General features: G+C 47.0%; 2 protein-coding genes across 4 annotated transcripts in view; one reads left to right on the top strand and one right to left on the bottom strand.

Moving 5' to 3' along the window:
• ARHGEF5 (Rho guanine nucleotide exchange factor 5) overlaps positions 1–18,948 on the bottom strand; it is a 37,241-nt gene extending 18,293 nt beyond the window's left edge. Inside the window, exons 1-2 of one of the 3 annotated variants that reach the window (XM_064462117.1) lie at positions 18,605–18,948; positions 17,377–17,453 (exon numbers count right to left, since the gene is read on the bottom strand). The gene's annotated coding sequence lies outside the window, so the exon portion shown is untranslated. Of the gene's footprint in view, positions 1–2,718; positions 2,793–17,376; positions 17,454–18,604 lie in introns of all 3 variants that reach the window. The other 2 variants (XM_064462126.1, XM_064462109.1) reach the window with 2 other exon arrangements.
• Positions 18,077–20,059, top strand: LOC135315247 (uncharacterized). Its single transcript, XM_064462138.1, has 2 exons — positions 18,077–18,719; positions 19,316–20,059. The coding sequence occupies exons 1-2, from the start codon at positions 18,401–18,403 to the stop codon at positions 19,405–19,407; spliced, it is 411 nt and encodes a 136-aa protein (XP_064318208.1). The 5' UTR covers positions 18,077–18,400; the 3' UTR covers positions 19,408–20,059.
• Positions 20,060–21,719: the final 1,660 nt, after the last annotated feature.

Here is a 21,719-nt window from a genome sequence, read left to right as displayed (position 1 = left end):
GACCATTTCTCTAGTGTTCCAGACTGTGTTCTCTATTCCATATCCCCTGCTTATCAGAAATGGCTTATAAATTGCTGCTTTGGGCAGCTTCACATACACTGGGTACCCTTGCAGTCATACCAGAGCTTGTAATTTAACCCTGAAGGATCTCCTGCAATGCGGAAACGCAGTCAGACTTCCCCCAAATAAAGCTTCAGTGTTCTCCTCCTTCATCCTGTCTTACGGATGTTGAAGTTTCCAAACATGAGTGCATAGTCCTGCATCTTTTGGTCAGAGAAACCATCCCACATTTCTTCAGGTAAAAGCCCGCTAGATGTTTAGTGGCAAAAAAAAAGCCCCAAGGCCTGGCTCTCAACCATTCGCAAAGCTCATGCGAAAAAATTCCTTTTTTTTTTTCCCCCCCCTCAAAATCTATATGCAATATCTATTTGACAACCAAATCTATAAGCTTTTCCTTTCTCTGGAATTCCTAATTCCCCTCCAATTTTAAGAATAACATTTCTTCCAGAGTTTCAACTGCTGTTGGGGGTGTGCATGTGACAATTTCAACTTGGGAAACTCACAGACAGATAAAATCTCTGCATAGAAAGAGAAGTCTCTGAGATCAGTGGTGACTTCCTTGTGTTGGAGTGGCTCTATAATCATAAGTAACTTTTTCTGATCCCCCACAGAAAGTAAAAGCAATACTGGCATAACTACATCTGGACTAATTGTCCCAGTTAACTCCATGGCCAGGACATGCCTGACCTGAAAGCTGGTTTAGTTTATATTTTCCCTTACGTCAAGTGAAACAGAACACCTGCTCTGAAAGCAATGAGCCCATGCTCTGGAGTTAGAACTAAAGCGTTATATACACCTTAATCATGGGGACTGTCATCACCTTTTTGAAAGACTGGGAAAAAATTGAGTTAACTAATTGAGTTAACTCACCAGTTAACTTTGTTCTTGTGCCTTTTTTCTCATGTAATCTTTAATTTTTCTTTATATTGAAAAGACAATCTTTCTTTAAAAAACAGGCCCAAACTAGGATTATTCAGCAATTTGGATTTCCCCCTCCCAAGTAGCAAGTAGTTATAAATAGTTATAATTTCAACAAACAGTATGTTTCAAAGAGAGACGTCCATTTGGAAAGTTCCCACCAGGCTTCTGCCACCTCTTGCTGCTGTCAGCTAAGAGCAAACTACCTTGGTGCTGCTAAACCATCTTTTGCAACTGTTGCACGTGGGAAGGTAGAGGACTGTCGGGAAGAAGCTCCAGCACAGAACCAAGAGGGCTTGGCAGAGCACAGAAAGGAGTGGGGTCATAAACTTGTAAGCAGCCACCTTGCCCATGACAGGATCATCTTTATCTATGTTGTCCCCGATAGGTATGTCTATCCCTCCTTTAACAAAGGAGGAATATGAGGCTCCTCTCTCCTTCCTTCCTGAGGAGGAAGGAGGAACAAAGGAACCTTTAACAAAGGTTCCATGACCACATCAGATCACTCTTGTGCTACACTGCTCTTAGCTCTTCCTGCTACATGACTAGAAAAGTACTGCTTATCATACCCAATACAGACAGTTTTCAAAAACAGGATCCCCAGGAGCAGAGAGACTGTTTAGAGACGGGTGGTCTTGGACACAAGCTGACAGCTAAGGAAGGTTTACTACTAATAAAGACAGGATGGCCTATGAAGGTCTAAATAGCAAGATCCTCAAACTCAAGGCCACATTCTGTGAGGGGAAGAACTCCTCTTGTTCCCTGTGCTGTTACAGATGTACATAACACTGAATTTCCTCTTACTAAGCTCAAAGACCCACTTTCTACTTCCCTGGCTCTGTTGCAAGGGATTTGGACAGGTGAAAGGACAAGTTTAAAGCTGTATTTGGAGCAGTTCCACGATGATACTGGGAGACAGGGTAGAGGGAGGTGTACAGCAGAACAACACTGGAAGCTGCCAAGTGAGATTTGTCTCGTCATATTACTGCCAGGTGTTTTGCACAACTCAGGGAGAGCAAGAGAGAAGCTTTGGGAAGTGAGGCAGGAGAAGGGACAGGCAAACTTTCTGCAGAGACAATGGGGGAAAACTTGTGCATCTGGTCAGGGAAACAGTTAAGCTCCTACTCGAAGGCTGGGTCACTGTAGTGAAAGACACAGATGTCTCTGCAATAAGGATTTAATGGAGATTGGAAAGAAAACAATAAAACAAGACTGACTACACCTGTAGCCTTCACGTACGGAGGAGCTACATCCAAAAGCCTAGTAGTTACTGGAAGAGATTGCCTGTGGAGCAGCGCTGTGTTATGATTCCACTGGAGGTCAGCTTGGCCCTCCACCAGAGGAGGCCCTGGGAGACCCCCAGGAGCTGGGTGAGCCAAAGAAAACTTTCAATTAGCATTTGCAGTCAGGCCAATAACATTACAGACAAACGTACAAGAGCCTACCTGGCAACTGCCAACTTCTAGCAGGCTACGCAAACTCTCCTAGAAACCTCACTGTTACTGCTGTTGGGGCTTACTGGTCTTTCACATCTCTCTGCGTCAGACGTGGAGCATGCCATCTCTCCCTCTGCTCTAACAGTACTTGTCAAGTGAGGTGGTCTGATGGCCCCTGTTTAGGTGAAGCTAACCATACACTTCTCCCAAGGGGGCCTGGAAATCCAGGACTTCAGCTCACATACACACGGCAGCATGAAGCAGCCACTGCCTAACTCAGGTGATTCTGGGTGCACAAACTCACTGCAAACTGGAACCATGAGAGGGTGCAGCTCGCCACACGTCAGCATGAAAACAAAGGGGCAACGCTTGGTCGTACTGCAGTAGGAAACAAAAAATTTGAGAAAGAACAAGTGAGGAAACTGGCCGACTAAGCAAAACAGGACAGCAGTGAAAGTACTAGTGGACAAAGCAATTCCTGCAATGATGCACACATCCATCCGCAGCTTTCCCAGATTACAAAAGGCAATGTGAATGTCATACTTCCTTCCAGCGTGGGTTAATTCACCTGGATGGAGATGACAAACACTTCTGGTTTTAAATAGAAAGTACCTCGCCTTCCCTCCCCCCCTCCTCCAACAAACAAGAAAGGAGAAATAACAAGTGCTATCAAGCACAGACAAGCCCTTCAGCTAGCCAGGAAACAAGGCAACGCAGAATTAAGTGGAGCCCTGAGATCCTCCTCCTCCTCCAAAACCAGGGAGAAATGTAGCTTTTCGGTGTGCCCCCCTTCACCCTCCCCATGAAGTGCTGGCCTTGGCCCCACGGCGGGGCGGCCATGCTCCCCATCCCGCTGCCTCTGCCGTGGGTGCCAGGGTGGCCCACACACCCAGGCTGCTGCAAACACCCTCCCAGCAGAGAAAGCCCTGCCCTGCAATGATGGGCTGGGCCCGGCTGCCCCACCGGAGCTGCACTGGCAGCCAGAAACACTCTGTAGCCCGCCGGGCTACTGGTTGTTGCACCAGGGGCTCCTCTCCCCAGCTCTCATCCTTTGCACCAGTGCAGCGGCAAGAGTTTCTGGCCATAAGAGGAGAAAGCCATTCACAGCAATCTTTGAGTGTTGTGGACAAGGACACTGATTTTCTTATTAAAACAAAGGCTTTCTCAAGCAATCCATGGCTTGGCCATATCCTTGGTGTAGAAATGCCAAAGCCAGCTTTACGTGCTGCAGCTAAGGCAGGAAAGAGCTCCGCGTAGTCTATAACACCCATCCAAGGGGCAACAAGGCTGCCCCAAATCCCCTCCTGCTATTTCAGCTCAGCTTAATCATCTTCATCACACAGTTCAGATACACTTTAAAAGGAGTTGGGTTGGTGGGAGCTAGCTCAGACCCTGCCTTTCTCCATACAAAATCCAGAGCTCACCATGCAGGAGAATCACTGACAGAGCTACCACTGACAGAGCTACCTGGGAGGCCACGCTTTCTTTCAGTTCAGTGAGATACTCAGGAAAGGAATCGGTGCAACTGCTCTAACACAAAGCCTGCCCTACCTCTTGATTTTTATTTTGATACAGCTACTCATGCCACGCTTAGGCCTGCCTTCTCAGGTGGATGCCCCTTCCACATGAGAGATGCCCATTGCATGTATTCCTCTGCAAAGACATGGTTCCTGATCTCCATCCACCACCCCGGGGCTGCTCTATCACTCTACAGCCCATTGAGAGAGGTGAAGGAGTGGGGTCGAAACTCTTGAGCTCAGGAAGAGATTACACAGGGCACTAGAGATAAGAATGAAGGAGGGAAATAACATTACGTGGAGACAGCTCTGAGAGTATGGACAGCAGACAGAGCTTGCTGAAGGAAAGAACATGTAGAATAAGAAAAGCCATCTAAAAAGGTATGTGCCAAAATAACAGTCTACTGCTGTGCTGAACAGCCTATGTGCTGCTAGTATTCTGGAAACTAGGAGTCACCCCAAGGGTTTTGGGCAAAGAGAGGAAAAAAACCCAAGCCTGTCAATAGTACCTGATCTCCTGGAAGTTGCATCTGAGCTGCTACTGAAGCTCAGCAAAAGTGAGCGAGACCTCCCAGTCACACCAGTGCAGACAGTTTGCCTAAGTTTTAACACTCCCAGTAGCATCTCACTAGCTTTCACTCATGGTAGGCACACTCAAGCTATACCAAACCTATTAATTATCTAACAATTCGCTAACTGAGAAAAAAAAACATGAGGACACCTTTCCTACATTTGTTTCCATTTCAGTGATTATAATACTTAATGCTAAGTTTAAAAAAGAAAAGCTGTAGAAATATTTTGGGTAGAAGAAAATTTCACCTTGGAAGTTGCTACTGAACATTTGCCAAACAGCAAGTGTAGCCCATGGCTTGGATTGCACATTGCGCTTCCCAGAGATGCAATAACAATCATTCAGTCTTAAGATAAAATGGGGCCACCTGTACGTCAAAAAAAAAGGTTCACTTTAGGAAGAGCTTAAGTTTTATATTTATAAAAGCACTGGATAAGCCTTGATATTCTGCAGTCTTCTGGTATAGGAACAAACAAGAATGGCTTGTAGTTCTCACTGTTGTAGCTTAGTAGAAAGACTACTGACACTACTGGACGGACAGAGAGAAAATTCCCTCAGTGAAAGCAATGTACAGAGTCACTGCAAGCTGCTCTATGCAGGTCTCACTACAAACTTTGGGGATGGAGAGATGACTGACAGAAACATCTGGGGCACAAAAGGAGGCAAAGACTTCCGAGACATAAGCTATGATGTGCAGTCTTGGCTGCTAGCAGCACGCAATATACATTCCTGGAGAGCAGATTTGCTATAAACCAGAGGAGTTCTCAGTTTCTCTTTAAACAGAGTGATTCAGGACCTAGATGGGAGAGATCCTCCTAGTTAGCAGCAGACATTTCATAGTCTCTTACTATGCTGCAGAAGCATGAGCCAGAATCCCACGCTGCTGTTCTTGAGTCTCAGATTAAAGAATGCTAATGTTTGCACCAAACCATTTTGACAGATGCAAATGCCATTAAAACATCAAAGGGCTTGGAAACACACTTGAAAGCTTGGCCTTGCCCAGACTGCACAGTGGAACCATTGCTGAGCACAGCTGTTGTCACGTTACCTGTACCAGTCCTGAGCACAGTTAAGCTACAGACAGATAAGGATAAACAATATTCAGCAAACTGAACTGGGACAAACTGTCCTCTGTAGAAAGGGCCTCCAAATGTATCCTGTCTGATGTTCTTGGCAAACACGTAATATAACCTCTTTCACAGTCAGATCAAGTTCCACCTTGAGAACTGTAAGGTATCTTGCTGCCCTTACCGATAGCTGTCAGAGCCCTACGGGACAGAAGATACAAAGTTGGAACATTTTAGCAGTAAGGGGCGACTGACAAGCTATACAGCAAAATACACCCAGCCATAAATATACTGGCAAAATACTGCTTTTGTATCAATAGGTAAAGCATATCCTGTGCAACCAAAGTAATCCCTGAAATACCAACAAAACTGCACTTGTACGTTATACCACGCTAACGACTTCTACCAGCACAACTTCATCAGCCGTAACAGCTATACCTACAGCAGAAGCCTGTACCACGTATCTGGCTTCAGTATTGTTAGTACCATCAACTGGAGATAACAATAAAGAACTGTTGGTATCAACATACCATGAGATAGCAACAACAAAATAAAAATCTTGAACATGTTTGTCCTAGTTTTGTGCTTTTAGAATGCATGTTTTCAGCCATAGCTCCCCATAGCATTTTTAATTATCTTATGACTCCAATGAGTTTTATTTTAAAATGTGGAAAAACACAGTTATGAGACTTGTATCATAATGAAAAATACTTGGCAATACTGTAACAGTGATGCAGCTTTGTACTGAAAACTGCAGCTAGAGGGAAAAGAAAAAAAAAAAAAAGGTCTATCAAAAAGGGATGTAGGGATGTGTAAGGGGAAAACAGACTTTGCTACAACCCTCCCCTAACCCAGCTTTTCAGGGAATGAACCATTCTTTCTTGGAAATGTAATTGTTGTACTTAGATTGAAGAAGCTAACAAGCACAATGAGACATGTTTGCTATTGGGAGCAAGACGTATTAGATATAAATAAAATGTTATAAGAAATGTAAATGTGGGAAAGCACCAGCGAGGACCCCTTCCCTCTCCCCGTGGAAAAATAGCTTCACACACCCAAAGCCACAGGAATTGTGTGGGTGCTGAATAGGAAGGTACTAATGCAAACACATGGAAAACTTGTTGTTACACACGGCGTAATGCCTGCACGGCCAACTGGCAGAGGTTTATTGTGCACATCACAATATTTTCTGTTTTTCATATAGTCCCACTTCCTAGAATAATGTGGTTATATGAGAATTTTGGCTTACAATTAAGAAACATGCATGTCTGGCCTCTAATGGGTGGGGAAGAGACCTGAAAAACAAAGTATGGTTCAAAAATTAGATTTTGCTGTCTGGGTTTATCTTAAGTTTTTAAGCCAAAACATGAAGCCTTAACTTGTGACTAATGAAAGCAAGGGCAACTCCCCCTTCCCCCTCTACCTGATTGCTGTTTTTTCAGCAGTTGGGACTGATGACACTGAACTTGTTTGCAGAGTATTTAGACCTGAACCAGCAAGCTACATGAGCAACCAGAAACTAAAACAGTGGCAGAGAAATAGGCTGCGGTATAACTTGGTTAACAAAGATGAATAATCAAATTCATCAGGCCCAATTTAGGCACCTGCAGTTATTCTGCAAAGTTCATCTGTTTAAAGTCCAGTCCTAAAAAGATGTAGAGCTCCTTCACTTCCTTCTGCCGCTGCTGACTGTACAAACCATCGAACTCCACCTTGAATCAGGTCCGCATAAATTTCAATTAAGTCTTGATGTGGTGCCCTGAAATCCAGAACAGATTAAGGCAACACACATGCAGGTTGCTGCCATCTTTTCCCATGTGCCAGTGAACACGTGACCATATGTGAGCCAGCTCAGGGAGTTATCTAGCCAAAAAAACAACCTAGAAGCAGATTGATGTGAGCAGCCATGAAGGTGTGACACAGGAGAAAAAAAAAACAACTATAAATAAAGGTAGATTTGACAGCTCCCTGAGGTAGCTGTGTGTGCGCATGTACAAACCGTAGCGGCAACTGCAAGGAGTGGACAGGAACAAGAGGCTGGGCAATCGGCCAGTGAGTGGGAAAGCATAAACCTGGACTTAGACCTAAGTTATGGTGAAACCACACCCAGGACCTACATGCAAGTCCCTGACACTCCGGCGTAGGTGTCTTGCTGCCTGTGACTGCCAAGCGCTTCGAACGCAGAAACAGGTGCAGCCTCACCAGCCCACACAGAACAGGCACAGCAGAGCAGGGAAACTATACATTTTCAGTACTGACCCTCTGCTAGTAAGATTATTTTTTTTTGCTACCCTTCCAGGTTAGAAACAGGCACTATGGGAAGCAGGATATTCTAATCAGATTTACAACCATTTCCCAGGGAGCCATTATTGTAAGATTTAACGTTTCCTTGTCTCATTATTGCCACTGACTCTACCGTTCTCGTGAACCCAAATGGAGATACCTCTCCTCAGCAAAGGACTGGGTATAAAATGAGATTGCATGGCAGTCAGCTGAACTCAAAGGAGCCAGCCCCCTGTGAGCAACTCTGAAAACAAGTAACAACATGAAGGAGATGCTAGGGAAAGCCCTGGAAACCTCCTCAAACCCTCTGGAAATGGAAGGGGAGAGCAAAGCATTTTTGTGACCTTGTCTATCAAAAGAAGCGAGCGGTGAAAAGTTGTATAAATCAGAGTTTTGGATGGTGTAACTGATATACATCAATCTTATGAAATGCTTTTTATAACTAGCTTCACCAATTACCACTACCTTATTTCAAAGTTTATAGTAGTAATTACAGCTCATAGATGTTGTCGTTAAGATTCAGCATTAGTTCCTAATACTGTAATTAACACAGCATATTATAAAAATTTAAAAAAAAAAAAAAAAAAAAGAGCCCTACAGGTATTACCTTAAAAAAATAAAAATCAAGAAATAGCACAGCCAGATCAACGATACTGACATTCTCTATTTCGGCAATATTTCCCCCTATTTGTCAACAGGAAAAAATTATGCCCACATACTTCCATGTGCAGCACAGCTCCAGTCTGTATTAATTTAAGGCATACACTATATACCAGCTTAGAAATATCACTAGCATTTCCATGATGTACTAATTACAATATTTTTCCCACTTTAATAATTAAATTAGTTTCGACGAATAAGGAACAATTACAGGTATTTTAATCCTTCCTCTCTCCATTTTCTTTTTTTTGCATACGAATGAGGGGGCAGGGTCTGCTTCTCACCAACACTCTTCAATATCTCCTAAAATAGTACTCCTTGATGGCTCTCTGGCTCTTCAGATATTAGCTGAGCAATTAAAATCCTGAGATTGCCCTTTGTCAGTCTTTGAAGACATCGACTCTGACTCCTGACTGGCCTATAGCTTTCTTTTCCTCAACCCCGTGGCATGTAAAACTACCTCTCTTTCCTCTGCCAGGTCCCACCCTACCAGATGGAGATACAGAGGAGTAAGATCAAGTCTGTGTGCCTTAATTTCACCCCAAGCTCATTACTTCTCTTTGCTAGTGAGAAATTAGAGCATGAGGCAATTAAACTCCTAACAGTCACCATGACTAATAGTGTAATACAGACCTGATACAATTTCCTTTACCTCTTTTATGACACAATCACAAAATAATGCCAGCTCCAGCCGAGGAATGCAAAGTCCTTGGTACACTTGCATCCACCAACCTACACTGGCGTGCACGCTATATTCTAACTGAAGCTGTGCGTACTTCAGCACGAATGAGAAGCTTCCCCTGGGAAGCTACAGGCACCAGTTAAATGAAATCTAATACTCCACTTGCTGCCTTTCCCACTACCTGCAACGCACTTTGATCAGCTGGGCGTAAACAAACACATAAACATCCCATCTCTCCCAAGTTCAATGAGATACAGCAGAGTTACTCCAGTTCAGCCTCACAGGCAGCTCTCAGTCATAACTTCTGACACTGCCCATCAAACTCACCTAAACAAGTTTATCGGACTTGGCACACGGCAAACTGCTTCACTGCACTTACAAAAAATCACTATAGGCAAAGAGTACAATCTAGTACGGTTGTTGTAGCTCGGGAAAGCTAAGAGGTGCTTTGAATGGGGAAGGAGTGGGAGGGTACCAGGAACGGGGGCAGGGGTGTCAGTGGACCACGAGAGACGAGTCAAAGCTTTCCTTCTTAGAGTCTTCTTCCCAAACACCCTCCTATATAGAAAACGGGTCTGTGGTCTCTCCTCTGCCAGACTGATGCACTTGGGGAACCCGGCTTTCAGCACAAACATTTGCTGACTTAACCCAGCATCTCGCCTCTGCCATGTGTGACAGCCAGCTGGTCAGCACATTAGTGGACAGGCAGGGGCACAAAGTGAGCGACTTTTGCAAGCCCCTGGCTCAACAGGACAGAAGAACTGCAAGTGAGGCAGAGCTGAGGACGAGGCAAGAAGCAAGTCCCATCCTAACAGCCGCTGAGCGGTCCTTGCCTAGGAGGGTCAGCAAAGCAGGAGGGTTTAACCACCAGATCCCAGCTACTGTTTTGCAAGCAACGGCTCTGCCTTTGCTCGGTGGCAGATCCTGCCGTTCTGACAGTTGTTTTCTGGCTACGACTCACTACCATGAGGCTGCTGAAGCGAAGAACATGTCTTGATGTGACAAATCTACTCTGTCACCCTTGGCAGTGCTTTACACAGGAGGTATGACACAGACCGTGGTAGAATGGCTCCCAAGAAGCAATCGCATTAAAGAAGGTGCAGTTACAGCTATACCCACGGCAGGAGATACCAGCATTACTGCTTTTGTCATACACACGGGAAACACCCTGCACTCCGAACTTTTGGCTGTTCCTGCTCTAGTAGCATTTACCCTAACAGAGGGTGATAAAGATGCACCCGTAGGACTGCTGTTTCAAGTCTTGCCTCTACTAAAAGCTACAGCTTTTGAACAGTTAAACACAGTTGAGGTCACCTAGAAATTTCAAGCTAGTGGGTCCACAAAGGATAACAGTTATCATCAGTAACATAATACAGACTGAAACGGGAAGATGCATGATAGGATACTAGGAGCCCTCCTTCCTTCAATTCCCCACTGCAGCCATTCCTTAAAAGAAGGATCTACAGAAGGCTTAGATTATAACTGGTTTTTTTCCCCACGGCAACCAAGAACTCTGCCTTCATATCTCGACCTCATCCAGCAGAATCACCAGTTCCTAATTCTGGCAGTTTCCAGCAGCTTCTGCCCATCTGAGGGTCATCTGTGCAACCGAGGTAATACTGACCCCTCCTACCTCACAGACGTACTCTGAGGATTAGTCAAGGAGTGGCTGTGAAGTGCACTGAATATGCAAAGCCCTGTTATAAACTCTGTATCTGATTGCAACCGTAAGCAAAGTCTTATTTAAGCAATCCCTTCACCAACAAAAATACATCGGCCGCCCATTCTGTTCCTTCCTTCTGTGTCTTTTGCCTCCAAGCTCTACAAGGTACATAATACTAAGGTATTTTCCTTTTGTGCTACAGAGATGCTTATATTAGTACAAACAATAGACACATTTTTAACACGAAGTAGAGCCCTTAATTAGTTGTTTCAGCTTATTTTGGATCAGTGTTACTCTGATATCATACTTATATTGTAGTGATCTCGCTGTCCGGTCAATGAAAGCCCCTGCCCCATAGCCTCACATATGTCAGATATTCACAGTTGTCTGTTTCTCACTGTGTCCACGTTCAGGTGAGACCCGTTCTGCAATTCCATCAATTTTATGAGCTTAGGGCATACAGCATCAGCTATTTATTGCCACCTCTTAGCACAAAACTATCTCTCTACCAAACCATTCTTTAAAACCAATTTGGTGTTTTTGCACATGCTTACCTCAACAGTTCTATTTTTGGCTCCTGCATCTGTTAGTACTTCATTTTTTTCTTTAAATGCACTTTGTTCTCTCTTTTCTATTGTGACAACGCAACTTGTACAATACCATCTTTTAAATTAACTTATCAAAGGAAAAATGCTAGGAATTTCAGGGCAGATTTGCTTTCATATTTCATATGCCTAGCTGAACTTGAGACTTCTGTTCACACCAGTTTTCATTGCACATGCAATCCAGCAGATCTCATCTTTTCTTGTTCTGTTCTTTTTTAAACTCATTTTGCTATGACTATCAGAGTTAATCCTTTTTTCCTCTTTTACACTTGGATGCCTGTTTTCATGCCTTTGATATCACTATTATTACACACAGCAGCTGAATAGGTAAAAATTATGCTGCCTACAGAACGAAGGAAAAATGGCTGCGGTATGCCTGATAACACCCACTGGGCAATTCAGCTGTCATGATTTTTCTGTACACACAGCCACAATTTTAGGCTGCTTTTTATGGCTCTGAGCTTCCCTTGTGACTGGTCAGAGCACAGACTGCAATGACATAACTGGCATGCCTGGCCATGCTCTTCCAGCATAAGGCACATTTCATTGCTCCAGCATATGTCCAAATTGCTCATCTTCCTTTCTCTGTACCCCTCTGAAATGAAACAGCTCTGTTTACTCATTGTGCAGGGGCAGGAAGATATGGTGGACCGCACGAGCAATGTCAGAGGAAGATTGCCTTCCCAGACAGTGCAGGGCTTGGACTGAAACGAGCAGTGTTGACCCTGTGCCTACAGGAATACCTTATAGCTTTCCTTTCAGTCCTGTTGTCTGCACTAAGAGAACATCCCCTCTTCCCAGTGGTGCCCAGGGATGAGGAAGAGAGCAACAGTGCAGTAATGTATTTCCCATCCTTCAACACAGCACCAGATGTAGTTGAGAAATTAGTGGGCAACTTAAGGAACAAACCCATGTCTCTCCATCACTTGTACATTTAGGAAAACATGCATGACCCACAATTTGCTACGAAAACAGGGATACTCCCACTTCTCTTCACCTGTCTCCCTACACCAGTCTCTGTCTGCCCAGAGGTTTGTTACAGCATAGAGTCTTGACAGAGTTGCGTGCTCTATTGCAGCCTTCTCAGTGCTACCCGCACTGCCCATCCTGAGCCTCTTCTTGCCTATACCTGAAACATGCCTTCCTAGGAGAAAACACCTTTCCTGAGGAGGGGTAGAGAAGGGAGAGAGAAGTGCATCATTCTAAAAACACCCGTAAGAGCCATCAGCTATATTGTACTCAGACTCAAGCCTGAAATATCTCCATGTGCAATGTGAGTTACAGAAAACAGAGAGATGCAGGGAAGCAACAAACAGTGAGAATAGTTCTTTGAACCTTCTGCAATACCAACAGTCAGGACCAAATCCTCACCATTCTAAATATTGCACAGTGAAACGCCATCCCTGTCCTGCAGGGCTAGCAGTATACTCAGAACATCTCTTCTCCTATAAATCCAGCAACAGAGGGGAAAGAGAGACACACCACACCTTCTCAACGTCACTATGTAGCCTGACAGTCCTCACCTTTAAAAACAGATAGTGATCCCAGAAAGGAGATCAATTCAAACGTTGCAGCCAGATTACACGTCATAGGTCTAAAGTTACCCTCGGACACCTGCACTATGGAATACCTACAGTAAGAGTTCTGCATCTAAACAGAAGCTCAGGCTTAATCCATGCCAAAAGGATTTTGCCTAGAGACCAGACCCACTGAAGACACACCTACAGATTCAGAGCTTTTCTAGGCACCAGTATGGCTGTGGCAACCTTCCTTCTCCTATGAAATGAGGTATACCAGCAAAGTTATACTCCTACTTGTGTATTCTTACAAAGTTTCCACTAGCACCCCTTGCAGGACAGGAATCTAATAAAGCTGTAAGGGCCCAGTCAAGATTTACCCTATCCAAAGAATATTTGCAGGCACTTTTGATTGCTACACTTGTACATTTTTGTAGGTATAAAGCGTGCATACCATAAAGATCACACAAGCTTATTTTTTGTAGCTGCCCACCAACACTGTGGGCAAAGCATCTTCTTGCCACCCCTCCTCCCACTAGCGGTGTACGTGTTAGTTTAACACTGATGTGGACATCTATTTCTATTATTAAGTGAATATGCAAATGTAGCCATTGCAGCTACCTTGTGGCAGCTCTGAACAACGACCACGTCCAACAGGTCTGCTTGTAACCTGGACTCGGGCCTTGTACCACGTGTCCCCTGATTATCTGAGGACTTCTGCAATCTGAACGGAACGTGCCCTGACATGACCAGGATCCTAATCCCCTCCGCTCTAGAGGGGTGTATTTCAGATCCTCAAACTCTACTGTTGGATTCATCGATGAAGCAGCAGTTGTTCCTCATCTCTCCTCCTCCAGTCACGGCCTGTGCAAGGCTGGGTCTGCTCACCAGCATATGACACTGCTCTGCCCATGGGTGGCACGTGTGGGGAACCACCAAACTTGTGGATCCCACAGGGCACCACCTCAGCCTGACCCAGGTAAGGACTTGGGAAGTTTTATGTATGATCACCAGCAGAAACTCCAGTACCAAATGCACCTGGAGCACCAGCAAGGCCAGGAGCAGTGGACCTCACACCCTGAGCACCTGTGTGCAGCTAGATGTTCTATTTGAGACTACAAAGAGGACGTCTGAACGCCACACACTTCTACGTGACTTACTGCAAATAGGATGCATTCACAGGAAGCTAATTTATGGCCAGCTCTGCTTTAATGGAGTATTCTCTGAGCAGCAGGTTCACAAGCTTCCTCCCACTTCTTGTATACTATCCAATTACAGTTTCTATAGCCACTCCTCCTCAACCTCTTCCAGCATCAGAACACCCTCTATTTTTTATACATTTACATATGTGTGTCTATTTACATATGTACACTGGTACACATGTCATCGTAATCACCTTCCCCTCTTCTAAATTTTTCCCACTATCCAAACCAATAGCCCTCCCCATGACCTTGCACTGAATTTGTACTCTAGTCATGGGAATTTCTTCTTTGACTTCATCTAGCTGTAATCCAGCCCCCACACCATGAGCTCAAAACTACTCTCCACCACAGTGATCAGCATTGCACTTGAAGGAATGGCATTTAAAACAATACATGGGGAATGGATTTTGTGCCAGCAAACTAATTCCAGTAGAAGAGCATGAAAGCTGGAATCACTTTTTAATGGAAGAGACAAGATTATCGAAGCTCTCCCAAAAGGGTACCCCAGCTGGCTCAGGCACTGAAAACCACTGAAAACCTCACGTCAGGGACACACAAATACATTAGCTTGCAACTCTTCTGTATTGATGAACCTTCCATATAGGTATCGGTACATCACAGCCAAGGCACAGACCTTCTTCTTTGTATACAAAATGCTCTCTCCCATGCAAAGTCTACCTCCAACACACGCTTCTTGACCAAAGACATAAATGCAGCTGACCTAAACCCAGCCTCAGCTAACGCCAGTTCTCCTAGCTCACGCAACCATGACAATCTGGGCTACTGAGCAAAGCGGGGCAGCTATTCTCACACATCTGCTGCAAAGGGAAGGTAAAAAAATACATTAGCTTCCACTAAGATTTAAGGTAAGGTGTGCCTGTAACAATTCCTGTATCTCAAGCCTTAGTTTCACAAGCTCTTCAGCTTGCCAAAAGCAGTCCCATCCTCTACCTTCTTTATTCCCACCCCAACACTGCCCTTTCTCTTCTGGAAGTATAGGCACGCATGTGGTCTCACAACGAACCAGAGCAGGGAACCAACAAGGATGACAACAGGTAGGCAGGGTGGCTTCTTTCAATGGCAGTGCCAGCTGAGAGGACCTGTGCAACCACAGCCTGTTTACCTGAGCACACAAATGTACACAAATCTGAGGAACTAAATGTATAATTCCCTCCCATGTCTAATCCAGCACAGGCATGGGGCTGCTACTGAAAGAGATAGTCCCTCTCCATGTTTCTCATGCCCAGTGGCATGCGACTGTTCCGCATCAGACTTAACACCATCTGGCTACAGAGCAGGCTAATACAACTTCTAGATCCAAAAGTCACATTTTTTCTTAAGGCAAGGGGGTTAATTTTCAGTTGGAGAAGTGACTGAACTGATTTGAGGCCACTTGGTCACTAGATCCAATCCAAGGGAAGCAGCAGGAGCTTGCAGTCAGGACTGGATGAGACCTGTATTGCTCCTTCAGCAGCAGCCTGTAGTTACGCTGGATTAACCACCACGTGAAGCTGTATTCCAAGCAACACATTATTCAATTACATTTCTCTGAAAGCCCTGGCTGCGCACGGACGCCACAGCCAGGCACACTTAGCCGCTGCTCTAAATCATACCAGTCACCCTATGAGTACAGTTCCACGATCGCCTCTTCCAAGAAGCAAGAGGTTAGCACGGATAACAGCTGTAAGCTTGCGGTAAAATAGGCAATCTTTTTGCTGGAACATGTCATCCTGGCAGCAACAGGCTCTGTAATCTGGCATGAAAATTTGTAGCAAGACTTTGTGGTTAGGAACCAGGCTGGACAGAGTGAGATACAAAATTAGCGAGGGTAATCAGCCACTGGAATAATTTACCTGGGGAACCAGTGCAGTCTATCACTTGATATCTTGAAATCAAGACTGGGTACTTCTCTTAATAGAATTTTGGATCTGACGCAGTGATAATGAGCTGGGAGTGTAAATACCTGCTGGGGGTCAGAGTAAGGCATCTGTCCCAAATGGCTGATACTGTGAATATTAACTCTGTGATCGCTTCACAGAAGAGGAAAAAAATTTCTCTCTGTACAGCCCAAGTGCCCAAACAACAGAGCACAACTACACTTGCACTGAAGTCACTTCTAAGTACTTCATTAAAAGGTACAACAGGGGTTCACTGAGGAGCTGCAAAGCTGAAAGGAACTACAGAACTTACCAGGCATGACTACTGAAATAAGCTAGCTATGCATAATTTAGCTGAACAGTAACTAAGTAGCCGACATCATACTGGAAAGACACCACATGACAGAAAGCATAGTAATTCTTAGAATCAAATATTCTTGGAAAGAAATGTCATTCCAATTATGAATTTGAAATCTTTTGTAGGCCATTTCTTAAATTTTGCCTGGAATAACCATGGAAAGTGAACGTAATTTACATGAATACAAACTAATTAAATAAAACAGACCACTTTAAACCAGACTCCAAAGTACAGTATGTTAAAAAAACAAAAACAACAAAAGAAAACCTATAGAAAAATTGGCTCTTTACCTCTAGAATGCACTTGAAACAAGCAAACTGTAAGAAAGGATAAGACTCAATAGAACAAGAGCAAGAACATCTATCCAAAGCTAACAGGATGAAATAATTAAAAAAAAAGAAGTCCCAGGGAACCGACTCTCACTGGCAAAATCTGTCCGGATGCACAAGAGGTTCCCAGAGGAAGTGCTCGTGCCCCACTGTTTCACACAGCAGGAACAGGGGGCTTCAGCAAGAGCACCAACCTCAAGCCTAGCTGCCTGTTGTCACTGGCAATTGGATTGTACAACCCTGCTCACAGATTTATCCAGATCACTAGGCTGCTGTAAGACAGTGCAGTAGAAATGCTACCCTCAATCACGAGTTGGCAAAATGAGGGTCTACACGGAAGCCAGCTGAGCTGTTCCAAGTATTAATGATAACTGAGAATTAAGAAGAACTCAGATTTGGTACAAATTCCAAGTCTGATTTAGGGATGCCTCCTCCTCACCCAATTCACTTGCAGTTCTGAGATCTGGGTCACCCATACATTATTCCTCCAAACCAAGCCACCTCCCTCCTGTGCCACCCTTTGAAAGGACTCTGCCCTTATCCAGGCCTTCTCCAACAAACCATTTAGGTCATGAGAAATTCCAAAACACCAGAGAATCAGGTCACAAAACTTCAACAACACGTTACGGACGTGGCTTGGTCAGAGAGGAACAGGCACGCAGCTCAAGAAGCCAACAGCATCCACATCCAGCAGCTCCTTGGCAAAGTCTGCAACAAGTCAACACAGACGAGTTGAGCTCAGATCTCCTTCCCTGACCCTGTATTCCCTATCAGGTTTGAGCCAGGTCTTATCCAACCTCTGGGAATAAACTAAGCACCAAGCAGAAGGATAATACGGGTGCTGGGGGGAGCATGGGTCAGGCCAGAGCCACGGGAGCTCAGAAGCCCGCCAGCAGGTTGTGTGGGGCACCGAGGTTGCCATCATCGCTGCTGCAGCGGCGGGGGCTCCGAAGCAGCTGCGGGAAGGAGACACGGGAGGCGAGCAAGCAGGCAGGTATCTCGCCTTTGGTTCCTCTGCCTTCCCTCCCTGACAGGCCATAAAAGTCACGAGACACCAGCCAGCAGAGCAAGGAGGAAAACAACAGGGTGTCCAGAGTTCAGGCGCTGCCCCGGGACTCCCAGGCAGCCCGGCTGGAGCCGAAACCCCAGCGAGCACCGTGGGAGCTATCTCGCTCCTGCGTGGGAGGCACCATTTCTGCGGAAAGGGGCTCCGGCTGCTGGCAGCTGAGCCTGGGAGCGGGCCTGTGCTCGGGGCCCTACCTGCTGCCGGCGGCAGGGGGAGGAACGGGGCGGCGGGGGGTGGGGGGGGGGGGACACGGGACGGACGCGGGCGCCGCCGGCGGGGCACGGAGCCGCACCGCCCCGCACAGGCCGCCGCGAGGGCTGCGGCCCCCCGGGGCAGGCCCAGCGGGGAGGCGACCCCCACGCCGCCCCCTCCGGAGGCAAGGGTCCCCCCGGCGGCAGCGGCGCCCCGGGCCCCGACGGCGGCCCTCCTCGCGCACCCACACCTGTGCGCGCCCCCGCGCGGGCCCGGCCCCGGCCCCGGCCCCGGCCCCGGCCCCGCGGAGCAGCGCGGCAGGCCCGCCGTCCCGCCTCGGCAGGGGCGAGAGCTCCCTTCCCCGGAGAGCCCTCCCCCGTCCCCCTCGGGGCCGAAAATGGTGGAGCCCTCCCGCCCCCCGTGCCCTTCTCCCTCCGGCTCCCCGAGCCCGCCCGCCGCCCCGGCCCCGGGGGAGCAGCCGCCCCTCCGGCCCAGCCCGGGCTGCGCGGGGATCCGGCGGCAGGCCCGCGCCTCCCCCCGCCTCTCCCGGGAACACGGCACCGCGGCGCCGCCCGACCCCGCCGCCGGCCGCCGTCCGTACCTGCGCCGGCCTCACATCGCCGGGCCGGGGCCAGCGCTGCCCCCCCCGGCGCCGCCGCGGCCCCCCGCCCTCGGCAGCCGGCCGCCGTCTCCTCCCGCCGCCCGCGGGGCCGCAGGTATGTCATGAGCGCCGGGGCTCCCAGGTGAGCCGGGCACACCTACAGGAAGGCAGGCGGGACGCCCTGATTGGCGTGCGGGGCGCAGCCCGGCCGGCGGCGGGACCCGCTCCGACGGCGCGGATCGGATCCGATCGGATCGGGGCAGGGCGCAGCCGCCGCCGAAGGGCCGGCGACGGACGCGGCACCGGCCCCTGGCCCCGGCTCTTGGCCCCTGGCCCCGGCCGGGCGCAGCCCGCCGCCCCCCCCGTCCGTCCGAGCGCAAGGTATTTTGCTGCCTTTTTTTTTTTTTTTTAATTATTTATTGGAACGGGGGGCGTACCTGCGTCTCCCCCGGGTTTGGGAGTGAAAAGGTGCTTAGCGCTCGGTTGCTTTGCTTCCAGGGCAAAAGCGGAGTGGGTGTGCCTGACCCGCTGATCTCAGGTACCCGGACTGGCTCAAGAAACAGAGGGGCTTTTTATTATTTTGATTTTTTTTTTAATATAAAATTATATTTTAAAAAATTTTCTTCATTACCTGAGTCTCTTCCCACTCTTTAAGGTCACTCCTTTACTTTACATGCCTGAACCCTCCTGCTTTGTATTTCCTACCAACAGGCAGCCGGGGTTTTAAGGAAAAGCACCGGCCCGTCGGGAGAGTCATCCTTGCTACCTGCGGCTGGGCTTTGCCTCTGCAGCAGCAGACCTGAGAGATCTCGAGATTATGTCCGAGATCATAAAATAAATGTAAATGAATTTAACACCTGGATTCAAAACAAATTGAGTGGTCTGTGGGCAGAAAAACTCTGTAGGTTGTATTAAAAATCTGAATCCACAGCTACTGTTCTCAGGCATCGTGTCTCTCCTAGGTATACAGGTAAATATCCTGAGCAGCCCTACCTGCGTCAAAGCTTTCTGTGGTTGCTGTGCTCAGCTGTGGGCTGAAAGGGGACAGCATATCAGTTCCCAATAAAGGAAATTCTGTCCCTGCCTGCCAGCTTGACTGTAGGGACACACAGTCTGTAGGAAGGCTTCCCCTACACTGGAGAGTGTAACAGAGCCTGGCAGAAGAAAGGCATAAATAAAGGGAATGAAGAAAAGGGGAGGACACCTAGATACAAGACAACATGCATTTGGGAGTAGCAGGGAAAAGGGAAACACTGAGCCAGCTGATTATTGTGATCATTAAAAAAAGGGGCAAATTCAGAAGTTTTGGGGTTCTCATTCCATGGCAAAATAAACAGAGCAGGTTGCCTGGTTTTCCACTGCCCCCATTTTATTATTTGCAGCATAGATGCCTGGATTTGCTTAAAGGAGTAGAGGATTTATGTGGGAATGCACTTTACTGTGCAGATTTTGCTCACAAAGAATGCAAGGTGAGCAAAGAATTATGCTAGACAGGTGAGTGAGGAAGGAATTGCCTATATTATATTTTCTGTCCCCTCAAATTGATATCTAGCACCATGTCTTTACTCTTTTTTTAATCATTTCATGAGGCTTGCAGGTGTGCATCCCCCAGGATGTGCTCCAAAGAGTTCAGGAAAAGGGAAGGGGGAGCCTGTCCCAGCCACCGGAGAAACCCTGTGCCCCACACCAAGGCAATCCTCAACCCTCCCTTCCATGCATGGCCTGTGCAGCGTACCCCAGGCAGGAAAGCTCCCCCCAGAAGCAGCACACTGAAAGCTCTACCCAGCCAGTGACAAAATCGTACACGTGCTTGCTACTGCTTTATGATTCAATTAATACTTTCATTCATTTGTGTGGGTGAACTATTTCACCATAGTGGATCAGCTCCTGCAGTTGAGATTCCTATTCCACATCACTGCATTTACAGTCAACGGAGAGGAAAGGGACACTTCAAATTCCCACGAACCAAGAGACTGGGAAAATCAACTCTGGATCATGTCTCTTGTGTTGATGCTCAAACCTCTGGGACATTACATAAATAGGCGATGCCTCTTCCTACTGCGTTTTGTAAGTTCCTAGCAGCTGGCAGCAGGCTGTAGTTGGACATCCTGACTGGAAAATGGCACCCCTGTCATCCAGAAAAGGACAACCTATTGTCTACAGAGGGCTTAACCTTCACCCCTCTCCTTGGCACCTCCAGCAGCTGCAGAGGCAGTTTTCTATTTGCTTTTGTGAATCATATCCTGAGGTACTTGCTTTCCCTGCCCACCGTACAGAGAGTTTGAGTGCCTGACTTTACTTCGTGTATTACATAGGGTGAAGAAGTGCCTGAGGTCATAACCCTAACTCGGTCAGTTCCTTCCCTAGCTCGGTGGTAACACTGGACTCCTAACTTCTGTGTGGGCCCATGCAAAATTACTGCAGTGGCATTAAGGTACTTCTTCTGTCAGTGGCATGGAGGGAAGGTCAATGATGAATAGGTGTGCAACAGAGTCGCTGAGGCTGCCTGGTACTTATGGAGATCATCTAGCCCATCCCCTGGCTCAGAGCAGGGTCAGCTAGAGCCGGCTGCCCTGGCTGTCCAGCTGGGTTTTTAATTTCTTCACGGACAGAGATTCCACGATCTCTCTGGGCTACCTGGGCCAGTTTAACCACTCTCATGGTGAAAGGAAAGATTTTTATATGTTTAGAACACCTGCACATTGGAGCGCTGCACAGTGTGAGCAGGAGAGGTCCTGTCCCATTCTGGGAGTACTTCCCCTTCTCCTTTAGGAAAGTGAGCTACAGACCTTCAAGCTTTCCATTCCTGTGTAGGCATCCTCCTCGTGAACATCCTGTCCAGCCAGAGTCCTCTGTTGTCCTCACCGCTCCATAGCAGTCGTTATTCTGAGTTTAACTTCTAATATATGCAAAGCACATGATTGTAAATGTAAAAAGCCAGGTAGACAGCAGGACAGAATCTGGCAGTTTTAGTAACTCTTAGTTAAGCTGCTGGTATGTCAGAAACACCACGGGGGGGTCTAAGGGTCTTCTAAAATTTAACTAAAATCATCTGGTGAGCCCTCACTGCTTTGAAAACCAAATAACTACCCTGGGTGTGTTTAGCAGCTATACC

This window comes from Phalacrocorax carbo, chromosome 1, assembly GCF_963921805.1.
Source record: "Phalacrocorax carbo chromosome 1, bPhaCar2.1, whole genome shotgun sequence".
In the NCBI taxonomy this organism is placed as follows: Eukaryota; Metazoa; Chordata; class Aves; order Suliformes; family Phalacrocoracidae; genus Phalacrocorax; species Phalacrocorax carbo.
The sequence above is the reverse complement of the archived record's forward strand: the minus strand, read 5'-3'. Positions and strand labels throughout refer to the sequence as shown.